The sequence below is a fragment of the Phycodurus eques genome, chromosome 15, assembly GCF_024500275.1.
Source record: "Phycodurus eques isolate BA_2022a chromosome 15, UOR_Pequ_1.1, whole genome shotgun sequence".
NCBI lineage: Eukaryota > Metazoa > Chordata > Actinopteri > Syngnathiformes > Syngnathidae > Phycodurus > Phycodurus eques.
In genome coordinates, this window is record NC_084539.1 from 68,682 (window position 1) to 87,590 (window position 18,909).

At 44.1% G+C, this 18,909-nt stretch overlaps 1 protein-coding gene across 10 annotated transcripts in view; it reads right to left on the bottom strand.

The window, feature by feature from the left end:
* The window catches only part of mvb12ba (multivesicular body subunit 12Ba), an 85,601-nt gene that overhangs the window by 18,044 nt on the left and 48,648 nt on the right, over positions 1-18,909 (bottom strand). For 9 of the 10 annotated variants that reach the window (XR_009769956.1, XM_061699358.1, XM_061699360.1 and 6 more), the window contains one exon: positions 6,735-6,878. The exons of the other annotated variant lie outside the window; for it this stretch is intronic. Coding sequence is in view for 8 of the 9 variants with exons in the window: in XM_061699358.1 (XP_061555342.1) it covers positions 6,735-6,878 (144 nt within the window). In the remaining variant the exon portion in view is untranslated. The remainder of the gene's footprint in view (positions 1-6,734; positions 6,879-18,909) is intronic. 10 annotated transcript variants of the gene reach the window in all.

Here is an 18,909-nt window from a genome sequence, read left to right on the forward strand (position 1 = left end):
TAAAGACTGTGTTTCATGAACCCGCATCTTTAGTCCCGTTCCGTCGCCTTTGGGTGTCGCTGTTGCCCTGTTCAAACTCCCAGCTTTACTGGCCAAGTGGCGCGGTACCCAGCAGGGTGGAGACGCCTTTGTTGGTGAAATCCTCCGGGCTGTCTGGTGGTGGTAGTTAATTAATTTAGCGTTCTAGTACGAAATCGGTATCTTTTGTCTCCACTTTGACGCTGTAGGCTGGTCCCAAGCCCAGATAAATGCAGAGGGTTGCGTAAGGAAGGGCATCCAGCTTAAAACTTTGCCAAACAAATATGAGCGTTCATCCAAAGAATTCCATACCGAGCTACCCTGTTTGGGGGCCTGAGTTCACCCCAGGGGGAACGGAATCGGGCACAACGCGCCCGTTCCGAACATCTTGCAAGCCGAAAGCCAGGCTCCTGCCGTCCTCCCTGGGAACTTTTTGTGTTCCTTTTTTTTCTTCTTCCTTTCCTGCCAAATCCACCTGTTCCCGGTGCGGACCGGGCCGGCCGAACACTCGGAAACTTGACCCCCCTCTGCCTCGAACGTGTTCAAGACACGTAAGTCCAACATTGCTGTCTACTAAAAGTAGAGATTAGTGCATATTTGGGTTTAAATTAACAAGTACAGGAATCCCCAGCTATATGCATTCACTACACGCTCTTTCTACGAATCTCACATCACAAGTCAGGTTCCTTTGCCAATGTTCGTCTATACTTTGTTTGTTTGCGTTTTTCTGTGTTGTTTCCCTGTAGAATTCCCATGTTAGATCATTACATTTTTCATAAAATTCACTACCTGCATTGTTGTGTGTGTTTGGGTTTGAGGAAAGAAACCTCTGGACGTCTAGAACTCATCAAAGTTTCATAAAGTGTAGCAACCTTCAGATTACGAGACTGATAAAAAGGTTTCTCGTCGCTTTTCCTAAATTGTACCCACATAAAAAGCGACGTGGTGGCCCTCTTATAGATAAAATAGCTTGATTTATAATGCTGTAATTTAAAATTACGATAAACCGGAATCGACACAGGTGTCGCTTCCAGGTCATTCTTTTCTCCTAAATTAATTACATTTTCATTTAACCCATATACGCTACAAAGCGGACGAAATGAGTTTCCTCTGCAGGGTGTCCAGGGTGCTTCTCACTCTATCTCTAAGGGAGAGCCCTTAGAGATAGAGAGATAGAACTCCTCTCCAGCACCCCTGAATAAACCTTACCAGGAAGGCTGAGGAGTGTGATACCCCTGGAGTTGGAACACACACTCTTCTTAAAGAGGGGGACCACCACCACCACCCGAGTCTGCCAATCCAGGGGCACTGTCCCCGATGTCCACGCGATGTTGCAGAGGCATGTTAACCAGGACAGCCCTACAACATCCAGAGCCTTAAGGAACTCCGGGCGAATCTCATCCACCCCAGGGCCTCGCCACCGAGGAGCTTTTTCACCACCTCTGTGACCTCAACCCCAGAGATAGGAGAGCCCGTCTCAGAGAACCCAGACTCTGCTCCCTCATGGGAAGGCGTGTCGGTGGAATTGAGGACGTCTTCGAAGTATTCTCCCCACCCGGCTCACAACGTCCCGAGTCGAGGTCAGCAGCGCCCCATCCCCACTATACACAGTGTTGATGGTGCACTGCTTCTCCCTCCTGAGACGCCGGATGGAACCCTAACCCAGAATTTCCCCGAAACTGTCCAGAAGTCTTTCTCCATGGCCTCACCGAACTCCATGCCCGAGTTTTTGCTTCAGCGACCACCAAAGCTGCATTCCGCTGGGCCAGCTTGGTACCCATCAGCTGCCTCAAGAGTCCCACAGGCCAAAAAGGCCCGATAGGACTCCTTCTTCAGCTTGACGGCATCCCTCACCATTGGTATCCACTAACGGGTTCGGGGATTGCCGCCATGACCGGCACCAACCACCTTACGGCCACAGCTCCGGTCGGCCGCCTCAGCAATGGAGGCGCGGAACATGGTCCACTCGGACTCATTGTCCCTCGGAACATGAGAAAAGTTCTCCTTCTGACAGGGGAATTCCACCAGACGTTCCCAGCAGGCCCTAACAATACGTTTGGGCCTGCCACATTGCACCGGCATCTTCCCCCACCATCGGAGCCAACTCACCACCAGGTGGTGATCAGTTGACAGCTCTGCCCCTCTCTTAACCCAAGACATGCGGCCGCAAGTCCAATGACACGACCACAAAGTCAATCATCGAACTGTGGCTTAGGGTGTCCTGTTGCCATGTGCACGTGTGGACATCCTTATGCTTGGACATGGTGTTCGTTATGGACAATGTGTGATGAGCACAGAAGTCCAATAACAGAACACCGCTCGGGTTCTGATAGGGGGAGCCGTTCCTCCCAATCACGCCCTTCCAGGTCTCACTGTCATTGCCCACGTGAGCATTGAAGTCCCCCAGCAGAACGATGGAGTCCCCAGCTAGAGCACTCTCCAGCACCCCCTCCAAGGACTCCAAAAAGGGTGGGTACTCTGAACTGGTGTTTGGTGCATAGGCACAAACAACAGTCAGGACCCGTCCCCCCACCCGAAGGCGGAGGGAGGCTACCCTCTCGTCCACCGGGGTGAACCCCAACATACAGGCACCGAGCCGGGGAGCAATAAGTATACCCACACCTGCTCTGCGCCTCTCACCGTGGGCAACTCCAGAGTGGAAGAGTGGAAAAGAGTCCAACCCCTCTCGAAAGGACTGGTACCAGAGCCCAAGCTGTGCGTGGAGGCGAGTCCGACTATATCTAGTCGGAACTTCTCGGCCTCACACACCAGCTCGGGCTCCTTACCCGCCAGAGAGGTGACATTCCACGTCCCTAGAGCCAGCTTCTGTAGCCAGGAATCGGATCGCCAAGGTCTCTGCTTTCGGCCACCGCCCAGCTCGCACTGCACCCAACCCCTATGGCCCCTCCCACAGGTAGTGAGCCCATGGGAAGCGGGACCCACGTTACCCTTTCGGACTGTGCCCGGCCGGGCCCCATGGGTGCAGGCTCGGCGCTCGCCTTCGAGCCCCACCTCCAGGCCTGGCTCCAGAGGGGGGGCCCGGTGAACCGCGACCGGGCAAGGGAAACTTGAGTCAATTTTTTGTCGTCATCATAAGGGGTCTTTGAGCCGTGCTTTGTCTGGTCCCTCACCTAGGACCTGTTTGCCATGGGTGAACCTGCCAGGGGCATAATGCCCGAGACAATTTAGCTCCTAGGATCATTGGGACACACAAACCCCTCCACCACGATAAGGTGACGGCTCAAGGAGGGGGGGGGGGGGGGGTGCAATTAGCAAAGCAAAGCAAATGTATTTATATAGCGCATTTATACAAAAGGTAACTCAATGTGTTTTACATGATTAAAAGCATTGAAATCCAACGAAAAAAACTCAGCTTATAAACATTTAAAACGAGAAAAAATAAAAATACAACAGCGTACAGTGCAAGAAATATTTAAAAGTGGAAACGCTCTAAAAAGCATGGGAAAAAGAAGAGTTTTTAACCTGGATTTAAAAACTTGCATACTTGGGGCTGATGTCACTTCTGTTGGCAACTTATTCCATTTGTGTGCAGCATAATAACTCAATGCTGCTTCACCATGTTTGCTTCGGACTGTGCTCCACCTGAGTCTGTCGATCTCAGAGCATTACTGGGTTTATATTCCATTAGCATTTTATTCATGTATTCAGGACCTAAACAGTTTAGTGATTTATAGACCAGTAGCAGAACTTTAAAATCTATTCTAAAGCTGACTGGAAGCCAGTGTAAAGACTTTAAAATTGGAGTAATATGCTCTGACCTGGTGGCACGGTGGACGACTGGTTAGAGCGTCTGCCTCACAGTTCTGAGGTCCGGGGTTCAATCTCCGACCCCGCCTGTGTGGAGTTTGCATGTTCTCCCCGTGCCTTCGTGGGTTTTCTCCGGGCACTCCGGTTTCCTCCCACACCCCAAAAACATGCATGGTAGGGTTCATTGAAGACTCTAAATTGTCCGTAGGTGTGAATGTGAGTGCGAATGGTTGTTTGTTTATATGTGCCCTGCGATTGGCTGGCAACCAGTTCATGGTGTACCCCGCCTCCTGCCCGATGATGGCTGGGATTGGCTCCAGCACTCCCGCGACCCTTGTGAGGATAAGCGGCTCAGAAAATGGATGGATGGATGCTCTGACCTCTTTGTTCTGGTCAGAACCCGAGCTGCAGCATTCTGAATGAGATGCATCTGTTTAATGCTCTTTTTAGGGAGTCCAGTCAGAAGACCATTACAACAGTCAAGTGTACTTGAGATAAAAGCTTGGATGAGCTCGTCCTGGTCTGCTTGACACATGCAAACCTTCACTCTGGATATGTTCTTCAGATGGTAGAAGGCTGTTAATGTTTATGTTGTTTCCACATGGACGGGTTTGACAAAAAATATGGCCCGTGGGCAAAACCGGACTGCTAGGAGGTACAATCTGGACCTCAGGATGAATTTGAAAGTGAAAAAATACAGAAAGACATTGTGGTGATGGGACTAAGGATAATTTTGAGAATTACGACATTATGCTTATGTAGAAAATGTAGTGGTGATAATTTTGAGGTCTTCATGAGTTGATTTAATTTTTAAGTACAAAACTATATTTATCAGTTCCAAATAAATGTGACTTAAAATTTTGTAGTTTAAAATACAATCACTGTGACCAGTTATTAGGCATTATTATGAGGTAGATGACAAACTAATGCATAATTTTCAAGAGATCTGGATTTTTTTTTTAAATGGATTTTTAAAAGATTCATTAAATCTAAAGATTTTCTAAATGTACTTATTTTGTTTTGCATTAAAACAAGGAAAAATGTTATTTATTAGGGATGTCCCGATCCGATCATGTGATCTAAAATCATGTGATTTTCATCTGATCGAGATTGGGTGAAAAAGATTGGTTTTATTAATTTTCCAACATTTAAATGTCACAAAGTGACAAAATAATCCAAAGGTACAAAGATTTTGCCAAGTGGAAGAGCAAAAGCTTCATTATATATTACATAATGTAACCAACATTTCTGGGGTTTTGTAGTACGTGTATAAGTGTCTGTGTGAAAGGACGTTCCGTGTGTGTGTGTTTGTGTGTGTGTGTTAGAATCTGCCTTGATTCTATTGACCTGTTGCACCACGCTCATTATGAACATGTAGACAGCACATAGACAGCCCACCCTCAGCGCAAGTTGAAAGACACCGTATTTTTAAATAGGTCTGCAATGCTTAATATAAAGCCGCCTCGCTGAACGGCGTCATCAACGAGGTGAGAGCATGTCAGACAGATTAGAAATTGTGACACATTCAAATGACTTCAATTAGAAGTTTATTAAGTGTGAATTATTTTATGACAAGCAAGCTTGTGGTCATAAATCAATAGTGTCGTTTGAAGATGAGCGGAGTCACCCATGTGACGTATACCACCAACTCTGTTCCTCCATGCACGGTCATTATAGCCTTAAAACGTGCTAAACGAATAAAAACTGCTATAAATGTATTGTTTATCATGCGCTCAGAGCACTCCCCATACTATGTTAAAGCTTATAAGCCATTCCACTGAATTGGTGCCATTTGCATCCCGAGGAAATTAAATGTATAAATGCACCATGAAAATATAATTAAAGCATCCTGCACACTGATCTGTAATTTGCTTCGTGTTAACATTGGATCAGCATAAATGTCAAGTGGCTATATTTCATGTATTTGCTAATATGTTGAAAACCCACTCCTGTTTTCTTTTTTAAATTATTATAATTAGGTTGCCTGACTTGGGCCTACACACATTATGACTAGTTCAATATGTGCACGATATCATCAAATTTAGAGGTGAAAAAAGATAGAACTTCAAGTGTGCGTGTTTGTGAATGGCCCATACAATACATACGTACAGTATGTTCTTGGTGTATATTTTGTATGTATATATCTATATATAACCATATACATACACATATGTATGTACCGGGTGATTGAAAAGTAACTCCCTATTTTTAAGTACTTGTAATTTATTTCTGAACTGAAAAGAAATGAACATGAGAAGAAAGTGTATTGCATGGAGTTTTATTTAAAATTCGATATGGGCGCCAGCATTAGCCCCCAGTTTCTCAAGCCCCCTGGGAACCACATTAACTGATTTCACCAGGAACTCTTATTGGATGATGACATAATTTCTCGCATTCGCCCTTCAAGTTCTTCCAAAGTTGTTGGTTTGGTAAAATAGATTTGCTCCTTTAATCATGGAACATACACAAAAAAATATTACAACATATGAATAAATTATAAGTATTTTAAAATAGGGAGTTACTTTTCAATCACCATCTATATTAACTTGAGAAAATTTGGATGCCGCAGTTAGCTGGGATAGGCTCCAGCATACCCGCGACCCTCGTTAGGATAAGCGGTGTCGAAAATGGATGGATGAATTTGGATGCACGCTCTTTTTAATGCATTGCCAAGGTATCGGGACGGGATGCAAAAAAATATTGGATCGGGACATCCCTATTATTTATTATTATATTAAGTGTGGTCGGATTTTAGTGGTCTGGTGCTTTTTACATCAAATTAGACTGTATGTGGCCCCCGAACTACAATGAGTTTGACACCCCTGCACACTAGGATATTACTAATATATCTAGACAGCTTTCACAGAACATGGAAAATCTCATTATATCAAAAAGTCAAAATCATCATTAAGTAGCGATGAGACAAGTGCCATACTAAATGGGCATACTTAGTCACTGAAGCTGGTGGGACAGGGGCTGAAGCGGAGATAGAATTCATATTCTGGACGTCATTCACAGCTGATGTGTGAGAGGAGTCTTGAGTTCGTGGCACAGTACCCATACGATACCAGATGCCCATGTTGTTTAGCTCTCTGTTAAAAAATAAAAATAAAAAAGTCATGTTTACGCACCCAATAACAAATAAAACTTAAACCTAAAAAGTATGGACAGTACTGGGGAACAATTTGAAAAAAAACGTATGATTTCTATGCTGATTAAAACTAAAATTGGCATGCTGATTCCAAAATTGCAGTCAGTTCTTTTCTAGCACGTCAAGTTTTTTCTCCACAGCTTACCCTCCATTCATTCATTCATCTTGTGTTCCACTTATCCTCACTAGGGTCACGGGCGTACTGGAGCCTATCCCAGCTATCTCCGGGCGAGAGGCGGGGTACACCCTGAACTGGTCGCCAGCCAATCACAGGGCACCTATAAACAAACAACCATTCGCACTCACATTCATACCTACAGGCAATTTAGAGTTTTCAATTAACCTACCCTGCATGTTTTGGGATGTGGGAGGAAACCAGAGGACACGGAGAAAACCCACGCAGGCACGAGGAGAACATCCAAACGCCACACAGGCGGGGCCAGGATTTGAATCCCAAGTCCTCAGAACTGTGAGGCAGAGGTGCTAACCTGTTGTCCACCGTGCCGCGCCTATCCTCCAGATAAGCAAAATTCCACTGATTAGCTGTAGTAAGACTTGCCAGCTGATTACGATTGGACTTATCAACAGCTACGTGGCAACTTGTTTGTGCAGTCACAATTGAGTCAGTGCTGTGAGAGGTGTGTGCAGCTCCCAATAGGTCATTATTAGTAATATCTGTAAACAGAAAGCTAGCATAGTAGGAATTAAGAGGATTTGTACTGGCTTTTCTCTTAACCTTGTAACCATGGGCATACCGTTGTAAAATCTATTTCATATTATGATTATTTATTTTTTATTTTTAACGGTGGCCGACTGGTTAGAGCGTCAGCCTCACAGTTCTGAGGACCCGGGTTCAATCCCCGGCCCCACCTGTGTGGAGTTTGCATGTTCTCCCCGTGTCTGCGTGGGTTTTCTCCGGGCACTCCGGTTTCCTCCCACATTCCAAAAACATGCATTAATTGGAGACTCTAAATTGCCCGTAGGCATGACTGTGAGTGCGAATGATTGTTTGTTTCTATGTGCCCTGTGATTGGCTGGCAACCAGTTCAGGGTGTACCCCGCCTCCTGCCCGATGACAGCTGGGATAGGCTCCAGCATGCCCGCGACCCTTGTGAGGAAAAGCGGCTCAGAAAATGGATGGATGGATTTTTAAAACTTGACATGATAGAGAAAAACTGAAATCAGTTTTGAATTCTGCACCCAAAAATTTTTTAAAAATAGCTGTCAGACCTAACTCAACAAAGATTGGTTTCCCCAGTGTTATTCAGAACTTCTCAGAAACATGCAATGTGTATTTATGATACTTAGGGCCTGATTTATGAAAGGTCTGCATGCGCAAAACGGGCTACAAACTTGATTGTACATGCAAACAGATGTGGAAGCTGATCGACTCACCAGATGCGCCAAATGGGCCAAATGGTTGTGCAATTAATTTTGCGCATCTACCCAAATGTGCAAAATATTGAGGGAAGTAGATGCAAACAGGTTAATTTAGCACGTGTAATGTGATTGATCAAACCTCAGATGAATTGGAATGGATTTTGCATCAACATATACTGCGTTAAAATGGAGGTGTAAACTGGCGACGATGACTGCGGTGATTGTGGCGAAGAGGAGAAAGAGGCGAAATGAGAGGTGACGGAGAGTAAAATTTTTACACTTGTGTAAACATGTCTGAAATAAAAAGTTAGATGCATATAGTCTAATTATCAATGTAACTTTGGAGCTTATGAATGATCCGAGAGCTAACTTGATGCTGTTTACAAAACTGAGTCATCACTTATGACACATAAAGAATAGGTAGATACGACAACTGGGAATAATTTTACATCAGTAGGGCGGTTTACTGACTTTTGACTTGATTTTAGCAAATAATCATTAACTTAAAATTTTATGGCTGCAACACGTTCCAAAAAAGCTTGGACAGGATCATGTTTACCACTGTGTTAATTTACCTTTTCTTTTAAAAACATTCAATAAATATTTGGAATTGTTGAAGCTTTGTAGGTGGAATTCTTTCCCATTCTTGCTTGATGTACAGCTTCAGCTGTTCAACAGTCTGGGGTCTCCGTTGTCGTATTTTACGCTTCATAATGCGCCACACATTTTCAATGGGAGACAGGTCTGGACTGCAGGCGGGCCAGTCCAGTACCCGCACTCTTTTACTACGAAGCCACGCTGTTTTGTTTGCCCTGTTCGGCTGTTAGGTCAAGCAGAATGTATCCCTTTTATGCCGAAAACGTTTTACTGTGTCACAGTGGCGTTTTTAAGCTTCCGCTGTGGTATTATAATAGAGGTTTATTGAAAATCACGCTTGATCAGTCGAACAGAACAAAGTTTCTAGAAGGGAGAAAGAAACAAAGACAAAAGACAAAGCACTAATTGTAAACAGGATGAGAGAAGTACAGTGTTCCCTCGCCACTTCGCGCTACACGTTTTGCGGCTTCAGTGCTTTGCTTTTTCCCCAAAAAATATTTATTAAAAAAAACAAAATAAATTTTAAAAAAATACACCCATATCGGCAGCCATATTGCGGAAAGACGAGTTGTTTCATGTTGATGAGTGGGAGAGAAGGTTTCCCTGCATGCCAAACAAAGAAATGAGTTGACTCAGAGGCTTTGTACATGCCTGTACTGTACGGGCACTCATAGAAGGTGCGTGATTGGTTCCCGGCGCGACATCGACCAATGAGAGCACGAGTGGATTTATCCCGTGAGCTGATTGGCTGCACATCATCACAGCCTCACCCAGCATCTTCCCTTGTTGTGTCTCGCCAGTCTCGTCCACGCTGCTGTGTTCGCAATAACTTTTTTTGTTTAAGTGATAATTTTTTTGATTAGTTAAGCAAGCCCTTACAACGCCGCCGAAGCGCTGTGCCCCTGCGAAAGTTCCCCCGGGGCGCCCAAGACAAAGAAGAAGATGATGACTATCAGCAAAAAAGCAAAACTTTTAGATTTGATCAAAGAGGACAGAAGTTATGCATCTGTGGCACGCCATTATGGCGTGAATGAATCTACAGTGCGGTACATAAAGAAAAAAAACTGCTTCAATAACCTTCAATAAGGAACCGAAACGTGTGGTAACTCCGCGTTACAACAAGAGAATTGTGAAAATGGAAGCTGCATTGGCATTGTGGATGATTGGAGGGAGAAGACAGTGAGTTTGGACACTAATATTATCAGGACAAAATTACTGTATAATAAATGTTAATTACTGTATAAGGTTTTATAATTAAAGATTTAAGTAAATATGTGAACTGTTGTAATCTTTGTCTCAAATATGTAAATCATTACATTATCTACAACAATGAAACGTTAAATACAAGTGTTGCATGTGGCTGTAGTGCTATACCCTGTGAGGGAAGGATAGGACAAGGAGAAAAGAAGAAGCATGCAGGACCAGGGTCGTGAACCCGGCTGTACAACTGAAGTGTGGTGGCATTAATTGTGTAAATTATAAAAGTGTACAGGACGAGAGTATAAGTGAGGGGATACAACAAGCGATTTTCATATTCATGAGTTATTTGTTGCAGTAAGGGATGTGTGCCTGCGGATACATGGAAGTGAATTGATACCGTTATATATGCACAAAGACTGACAGAGGTGTCCTGTAATTGCTGTGCCCGCACCGCGGCGGCTGAGGACCCCACCCAATCAATCAAGGGGCGGGATCAGGTCCACCCGAGAGCAGCCCGGCGGACGGGACAAGTCCCACACCGAGTGACCCAGGGCAGTCCGCCGGCCCCATTGAAGCTCCCCGACAAACGGCCCACCCCACCCACCGCCCCACACGCCCCACCACCCATCCCCCCCTCCACTCCCAGGAGAACCAGACACCCCAACCCGCAGGGCCCGCAATGCAGCCATTCCCGCCCAGCCCGAGGGCGGGAGAGTGTCCCTTGTTTGTTGGATTGGAGGGCGGATAGGGGCACCCGACAAGGGAACAATAAGAGGGGGGAGGGAACCCAAGGAGCAGCCACGGGCCATGAGAGGTCCGCCCCAACACCAAGCAGTCATCCAGCCCGGGGGTCCCAGCCTCGGGAGCACCGCCATGCAAGTAAGTGAGACCCACCTCCCCCCCTGTTACTATGACTGCCAGGTCCCTGACAAGCAGTCATTGGCCCTACCCCGTGTATCAGTGCTCTCCCCCCCCCCCCCCTCCGAGTGGTGTGGTGCATTAAAATCTGGAGAGATCAGTGAGCCGAGGGGGTGGGGGCAGGGCTGCCAGGCACTACTGCCTAACAGCCAAACCCTCCCCACCCACGACCCACCACCCCCCAGAGATAGGTGTATGTGGTGCATTAAAACATGGGGAGTGTGTGTGGTGCATTTAAAATCCAGGGGGGCAGCACGCACGGACCAGGGAACAGCACAGACGTACTGAAACCCTATCTGACACCCACACCTTACCGATCCAATACCAGTCCTCCAGGAACCCTTTGATATGTGTATGTGCCCAGATGTGATTAGTGAGAAATATATACAGTGAATGGTGTGAGTGTGTGCTAAGTGAGTGATTAAGAGGCATGGCTCCCGCAGGTCGGGCCCATTAGGCCGGACAACTATCGACGAAGAGGGCCATCCTACCCAGACCTGCAGCATCAACCCCGCCTCCCCATAACCAGGCAGGGAAAAGAACCCCACAGCAGGCCCCACAGCCCGCAGGGGATTGCCCGGCTCCCCCACGGGAATATGAAGAGGCAACCGCAGCGGGACGCAAGGAACAGAGAGAAGAGGAGGAAGCGGACCCGAGGAGCGACACCGCCCCCCCACCAGTAGCCAGAGCGGGGGACCCAGGCGGGTGCCAGCCGGCACCGCCCCAGCACCCACGGAACATGGGCGAGTCACCATCACACCACCATTGCTGCCCAGGTGGTCACCCCAGTGGTTCCCCCCCACCCCCAAAATCAGAAAGGAGTGAAAAATAGTCCCACCCCCGCAGACTCCGGAGCAGCAAACACAGGGACAAGAGGAGAACATCCCCACAGCATATATGTGTCTTTTCCCCACGCAAACCGATCTAAAATGTGTGAAAATAAAAGAAGAAAAAGAAATGAATATAATAATAATAAAACAACAACAACCTCGACAACAAAGAATGTATAATTCCATTGTTTACTTTCACACTTATGAAAATTGTCTTGCTATTGTCAAATGTCAGATGGCCCCCTACTCAGGCAAAGGAATCAAGAGTATAGATTTAGCATGTTGAGGGAAGGTGACCAGCTATCTACGTATGTGTGTAATTGATTTTTTTCGTTCGGCTGATATTTTTTCTAACGCTATATATTCTATGATGAGATTTAGCCACTGATCGATGTTAATAGCTTGTTTGTTTTTCCAGTTTAATAGAATTGTTTTCTTAGCGGTAGCTAACGCGACAATTAATGATTGTGAATATTTATTAGGGAGGTTAATTATGCTTAAGTCGCCAAGTATGCACAATCTTCTTCTCTTGGAAGAACAATCTTCTTCTCTTGGAAGAAGATTGTGTGATTGTGTGAATCTTGGGGTTCTGGTCCCCATTAACCGTGAAAAACGAGGGAACACTATTATTAATTTCGAAATTTGGATTATGACAGATTGGGGAGAGGATACTCGGAGCTAATTGAGATCCTGTCGATTGTAAACTTTGCCACCAAGCCGTTAAGGTGGATGCGATTATTGGATTCTTGAAACATTTATGGCGTTTAAGACTAGTAGAAATAAATGGGAGTTTTGGTAGTTTGATGTTGTTGCAGTGTGTTTGTTCCAATTCTAACCAAGAATCACACTCCTCACTGTGCTGCAACCATTTGATGAGGTATTGTAATTGGTTAGCTAAATAATAGTGTTTAAAATTGGGAGCATTTAGGCCTCCCTCCTGTTTACTTTTCTGAAGAGTAGATAGACCGATTCTTTTTTCTTATTTTTTGAATAAAAAATTATTACAGCAGAATATAAGGTTTGAAAACATTTAAACGTGGGAATAAATTGAATCATTGAAAATACAAATATTATTTGAGGTAAGGTTTTCATTTTTATTGTAGCTATTCTTCCCAATAATAATATAGGCAAGTTATTCCAGCGACTTAAATCAGATGAGATTTTTTTCCGGAAGTTGTGTGTAATTTAGATTAATTAGCTCTGTGAGTTTTGACGAAATATTGATACCAAAGTATTTAATGTTTCCTATAGGAATAGGGTACTCTGGGATTTGATCTGCAGGAGTCCATGAGCTTGCTGTTATTGGGAGTATTGTTGATTTGTCCAGTTAATAGAGTAGTCTGATATTTGTGAATTTTTTTTAATGAGATTAAAGACTGCCTGAAGAGAATATTTGGGTTCCTGTAAGTAAAGAAGAATATCATCAGCATATAGATTGATTTTGTGTTCTGTCACTAGTGTGCAGATACCTTTAATATTAGCATTCTGACGTATAGCGGAGGTGGTGTGTGGTGGTGGTTTGTGGTGCGCAAAAAGAGTTTTGAGCGACTTGTGCGTTTAGTGTGTGTGGAAGCAAGCAGAGCAGGAAAGCAGAGAGATAGGAGTGAGGATTCATGCTGGTGGCATGCATGATTCCGTTTTTGTTTATCGAAGAAAAAGTGGAAAGAATGAAAAACAATTCAATACATTTTTGACAATTCATAATGGCAACCAATCAAAAGTAGTACTTATCTAGAAGAGCCAGGGGGTGACGTGGCATCACGAAACAGTTGGCCGTCGACATATAGCTTGTCGACAACTAACCACGCTCGTTTGCCTTTGTCGCGGAACTCCTTCATCAACGGGTACAAAACTCTACGCCTCTCATTAATCTCCTTGGGGAACTAGTCGTTAATTCCAAACGAAGTCCCTTTAAGCTCCCGACCTTTGGATTTTATAAACACTTTTTGCTGCAAGTGTTAAAACTTTGCAATGATGGGACGTGGTCGGTTTCCTGCATGAGGGCCTCCCAAGCGGTGGACACGGTGTCGACTGTATCTTGCTGTACCTTGAGCGCGGACATCATAAACCTTTTAATCTGCATCTCGGGGTCTTCCGGAGCATTGTCTGGAATGCCTGAGAAAATGAGGTTTTCACGCATGCTTCATGATTGAATGTCCAACGTAGTTTCTTTCATGAGTTTATATTCCAGTCTAAGTGTTTGTAGTTCTGCTGACGTTGACATCATGTTTGATCGAAGCGCAGTATTATATAATCTTAGCTCATTCACTTGTTGCGTGAATTCCAAGCTCTTTCTGAGTTCGGTCATCTCCTGGCGAAGCAAATCAAGTGCAATTGACAATTTCTTGTCAATTGAAACGAGGACACTCGTCTGTATCTCTGTCGAATCAAGAAAATCCTCAGTTGAGGTGGAAGAACCTGTTTTTTTTCCTCTTCAACGGCAGCTCGCATTGACTCGGATCCTCCATGGTGAGACGAGCTGGTGTTGATGTAGCTGCGCGGATAGCAAGTGGATCTCTGTAAGTTACCGCTACTAGCAAAGCTGGCAAAGGAAAAAAGGAAAGAACGAAGCGACCATCCGCCGTTGAAAAAGACTTATGAAAAAAGAAATGTTATCTTGTAGTAGCTGTTTTTTTCAAGACTGTGCAAGGGGCGCCGCCATGTTTTTCGTCTTCGGAAATCACACAATCTCTTGCTTTGTTACAGCATGCTCACCTCTCTCTCTCACCTCTCTCTCTCTCTCTCTCTCTCTCTCTCTATATATATATATATATATATATATATATATATATATATATATATATCTATATCTCTATATCTATATATATATATATATATATAGTTATTTTCCTCTTTGGCTGGAGGACACGACGTCCACAATCTCCAAAAACAATTTGAAATGTGGACTCGTCGGACCACCGAACACTTTTCCACTTTGCATCAGTCCGTCTTAGATGAGCTCAGGCCCAGAGAAGCCAGCGGCATTTCTGGGTGTTGTTGATAAATGGCTTTTGCCTTGCATAGTAGAGTTTCAAGTTGCACTTAAGGATGTAGCACCGAACTGTATTTACTGACATTGGTTTTCTGAAGTGTTCCTGAGCCCATGTGGTGAATCCTTTACACATTGATGTCGGTTTTTGATGCAGTGCCGCCTGAGGAATCGAAGGTCACGGGCATTCAATGTTGGTTTTCGGCCTTGCCGCTTACATGCAGTGATTTCTCCAGATTCTCTGAACCTTTTGATGATATTATGGACCGTAGATGATGAAATCCCAAAATTCCTTACAATTGTATGTTGAGGAACATTGTCCTTAAAACTGTTCGACTATTTTCTCAAGCACTTGTTCACAAAGAGGTGAACCTCGCCCCATCTTTGGTTGTGAATGACTGAGCAATTCAGGGAAGCTCCTTTTATACCCAATCATGAATCCAACGTGTTCCCAATTAGCTTGTTCACCTGTGGAATGTTCCAAACAGGTGTTTGATGAGCATTCTTCAACTTCCTCAGTCTTTTTTGCCACCTGTCCCAGCTTTTTTGGAACATGTTGCAGCCATAAAATTCTAAGTTAATGATTATTTGCTAAAAACAATAAGGTTTATCAGTTTGAACATTAAATATTTTGTCTTTGTAGTCTATTGAATTAAATGTAGGTTGAACATGATTTGCAAATCATTGTATTCTGTTTTTATTTATGTTTAACACAACGTCCCAACTTCATTGGAATTGGTGTTGTACAACAGGAGGAAAAATATGCAATTATTTATTTTAAAAAATGACTTCAGTTGGCGGCACGGTGGACGACTAGTTAGCACATCTGCCTCACAGTTCTGAGTACCCGGGTTCAAATCCGGCCTTGCAGGTGTGGAGTCTGCATGTTCTCCCCGTGCCTGCGTGGGTTTTCACCGGATACTCCGGTTTCCTCCTACGTTCCAAAAACATGCATGGTAGGTTGATTGAAGACTCTAAGGTAGGTTGATTGAAGACTCTAATTGCCCGTAGCTGTGAATGTGAGTGTGAATGGTTGTTTATGTGTGCCCTGCAATTGGATGGTGACCAGTTCAGGGTGTACCCCGCCTCTCAGATAGCTGGGATAGGCTCCAGCATGCCCTAGTGAGGCTAAGCGGTATAGAAAATGGATGGATGGATTGACTTGAGTTCCTTTTTGTTGTCCACTACACCACAAAAAAGATATGGTTAATCGAATAGTTCATATATTGGGGTTGAAAGTGTGGGTAAAGCCAATGTCGTGAACTTGTCATACAGGCGCTGTGTTTTTACTCAACTATATTTCAGTTTTTTTATGTTAGGCATGTGCATGTTGTTTGAAGCTAGATGAGAGAGGAGCAAGATTGAAGTATCCAATGGCAACTACAGATTTCTAACATCCAAAAGTTTGTCTGTTGGAAAGTAACGCATACTGTACAGAGAGTGTTTCAATTCTTCAGTCCCATTTAGTCGTCTCGGTTACTTCAGATGACTTTTTAGCACCACCTCTCATCCCTCTCCACATCTCCTCCGGGATGCATTCGGCCTTCCATTGCAGATAGTCCAACAGCGCCGACATACTCCACTTAACAAAAACAGGGCTGTTGCAAACATGCTGCCAGTGAAGGCGCCAAACAACAAGCATCCCGCGGCCATACTATCACAGTCCAGAGGCGACAGTCCAATAGCACCAACATTCTTCGCTCAAAAAATGGGGCTGTTGCTGGACATAAAGGCGCAAAACATCCATCCATCTATCTTCTGTACCGCTTATCCTCGCTAGGGTTGTTGGTGCCTATCTCAGCTAACTCTGGGTGAGAGGTGGGGTACACCATAAAGTAGTTGCCAGCCAATTGCAGGGGTCGGTTTGCATGTGATTTGCATTACATGGCCGTATTTTTATCATATATGTTATTGTAACTCTCTGCATGCCCTGACAATAAAAAAAATATTTAAATGATCTTTTGAAAACTCATCCCTCTCCGGCCTCATCTAATGCCTGTAATTTAATTATCATTATTAATTTGAACGAAACCGTTTTGACGATTTTCAAAAACTTTTCATCCCTAATATACAGGGTGATTGAAAAGTAACTCCCTATTTTACTTATAATTTATTCATATGTTGTAATATTTTTCTCAATGTTTTTGTGTATGTTCCATGATGTAGGGGAATTAAGTCTATGTTCTTGTTTTCTTTTCAGATCGATTATTTGGTTAAAGTTCCAAATTTTCCCAACCAAACCAAAAAACATTCCACCATCTTTGTGAAATCAGTTAATGCAGTTCCCAGGCGGATTAAGAAACTGGTGGCTAATGCTGGCGCACACATCGAATTTTAAATAAAACTCCATGCAATACAGTTTCTTCTCATGTTCATTTCTTGTAACAATTATAGTTCAGAAATAAATTACAAGTACTTAAAAATAGGTAGTTACTTTTCAATCACCATGTACATATATACATATACACTATATTGCCTTAAGTATTCGCACACCTGCCTTGACTCAGATATGAATTTAAGTGACATCCCATTCTTAATCCATAAGGTTTAAAATGAAACCGGTCCAACCTCTGCAGTTATAACAGTTGAAACCTTTCTTGGAAGGTTTTCCACAAGCTTGGAGTGTGTTTCTGGAAATGTATGACAATTTTTCCAAAAGCACATTTGTGAGGTTACACATTGATGTTGGACGAGAAGGCCTGGCTCTGAGTCTTTGCTCTAATTCATCCAAAAGTGTTCTATAGGGTTGAGGTCAGGATTGTACAAACCAGTCAAGTTCATCCACATCAAACTCTCTCATCCATGTTGTTATGAACCTTCATTTGTGCACTGATGCACAGTCATCTTGGAACAGGAAGTGGCCATCTCCAAACTGTTCTCACAAAGTTGAACATTTCCAAAATATTAGGAACTCTGAATGCTTCAGCATACCATGAGATTTTAGACAGTCAAACAGTTTGGGGATTACCCCTTCCTGCTCCAACATGTCTGTGCACCAGTGCACAGAGCAAGGTCCATAAAGACATGGATGAGACAATTTGAACTTGACTGGCCTGAACAGAGTCATGCCCTCAACCTGATAGAACGTCTTTGGGTTGATTTTGAGTGGACAGTGAGCCAGGCCTTCTCGTCCAACATCAGTGTGTGACCTCCCAAATATGCTCCTGGAAGAATGGGCAAAGATCTCATTTCCCGTAAACTCACTCCTAAACCTTGTTGAAAGCCTTCCCACAAAAGTGGAACCTCTTACAGCTGCAAAGGGTAGACCAACATATGGATTTAGAATGGGCGGCACAGTGGCCGACTGGTTAGAGCGTCAGCCTCACAGTTCTGAGGACCTGGGTTCAATCCCCGTCCCCGCCTGTGTGGAGTTTGCATGTTCTCCCCGTGCCTGCGTGGGTTTTCTACGGGCACTCCGGTTTCCTCCCACATCCCAAAAATATGCATTAATTGGAGACTCTAAATTACCCGTAGGCATGACTGTGAGTGCGAATGGTTGTTTGTTTCTATGTGCCCTGCGATTGGCTGGCAACCAGTTCAGGGTGTACCCCGCCTCCTGCCCGATGACAGCTGGAATAGGCTCCAGCACGCCCGCGACCCTAGTGAGGAGATGCGGCTCAGAAAATGGATGGATGGATGGATTTAGAATGAGATATCACTTAAAATCATGTGAGTGTAGGCAGGTGAGCGACTACTACAACATAGTGTATATGTGTATATACAGTTGTGTTCAAGATTATTTAACCCCCACTGGAGTAACTTTAGCAAGATTGACATTTATTTTTTTCTATCTTATTTACAGTATAATCAGATCAAAGAAGGACTTAACAAACAAAAAAATTTAACAAATTACATCAATATTTTTTGTAATATACCAACAAAAGACCTTTTAGTGATTTCCTCACTGAACAAAAATTATTCAACCCCTTAGTCACCTACAACACCCTTTGGCAATCATAAAGTCCTTCAGACGTGGAACATACAGTGGGTACGAAAGTATTCAGACCCCCTTAAACGTTTCACTCTCATTAATGTACACACAGCACCCCATATAAAAA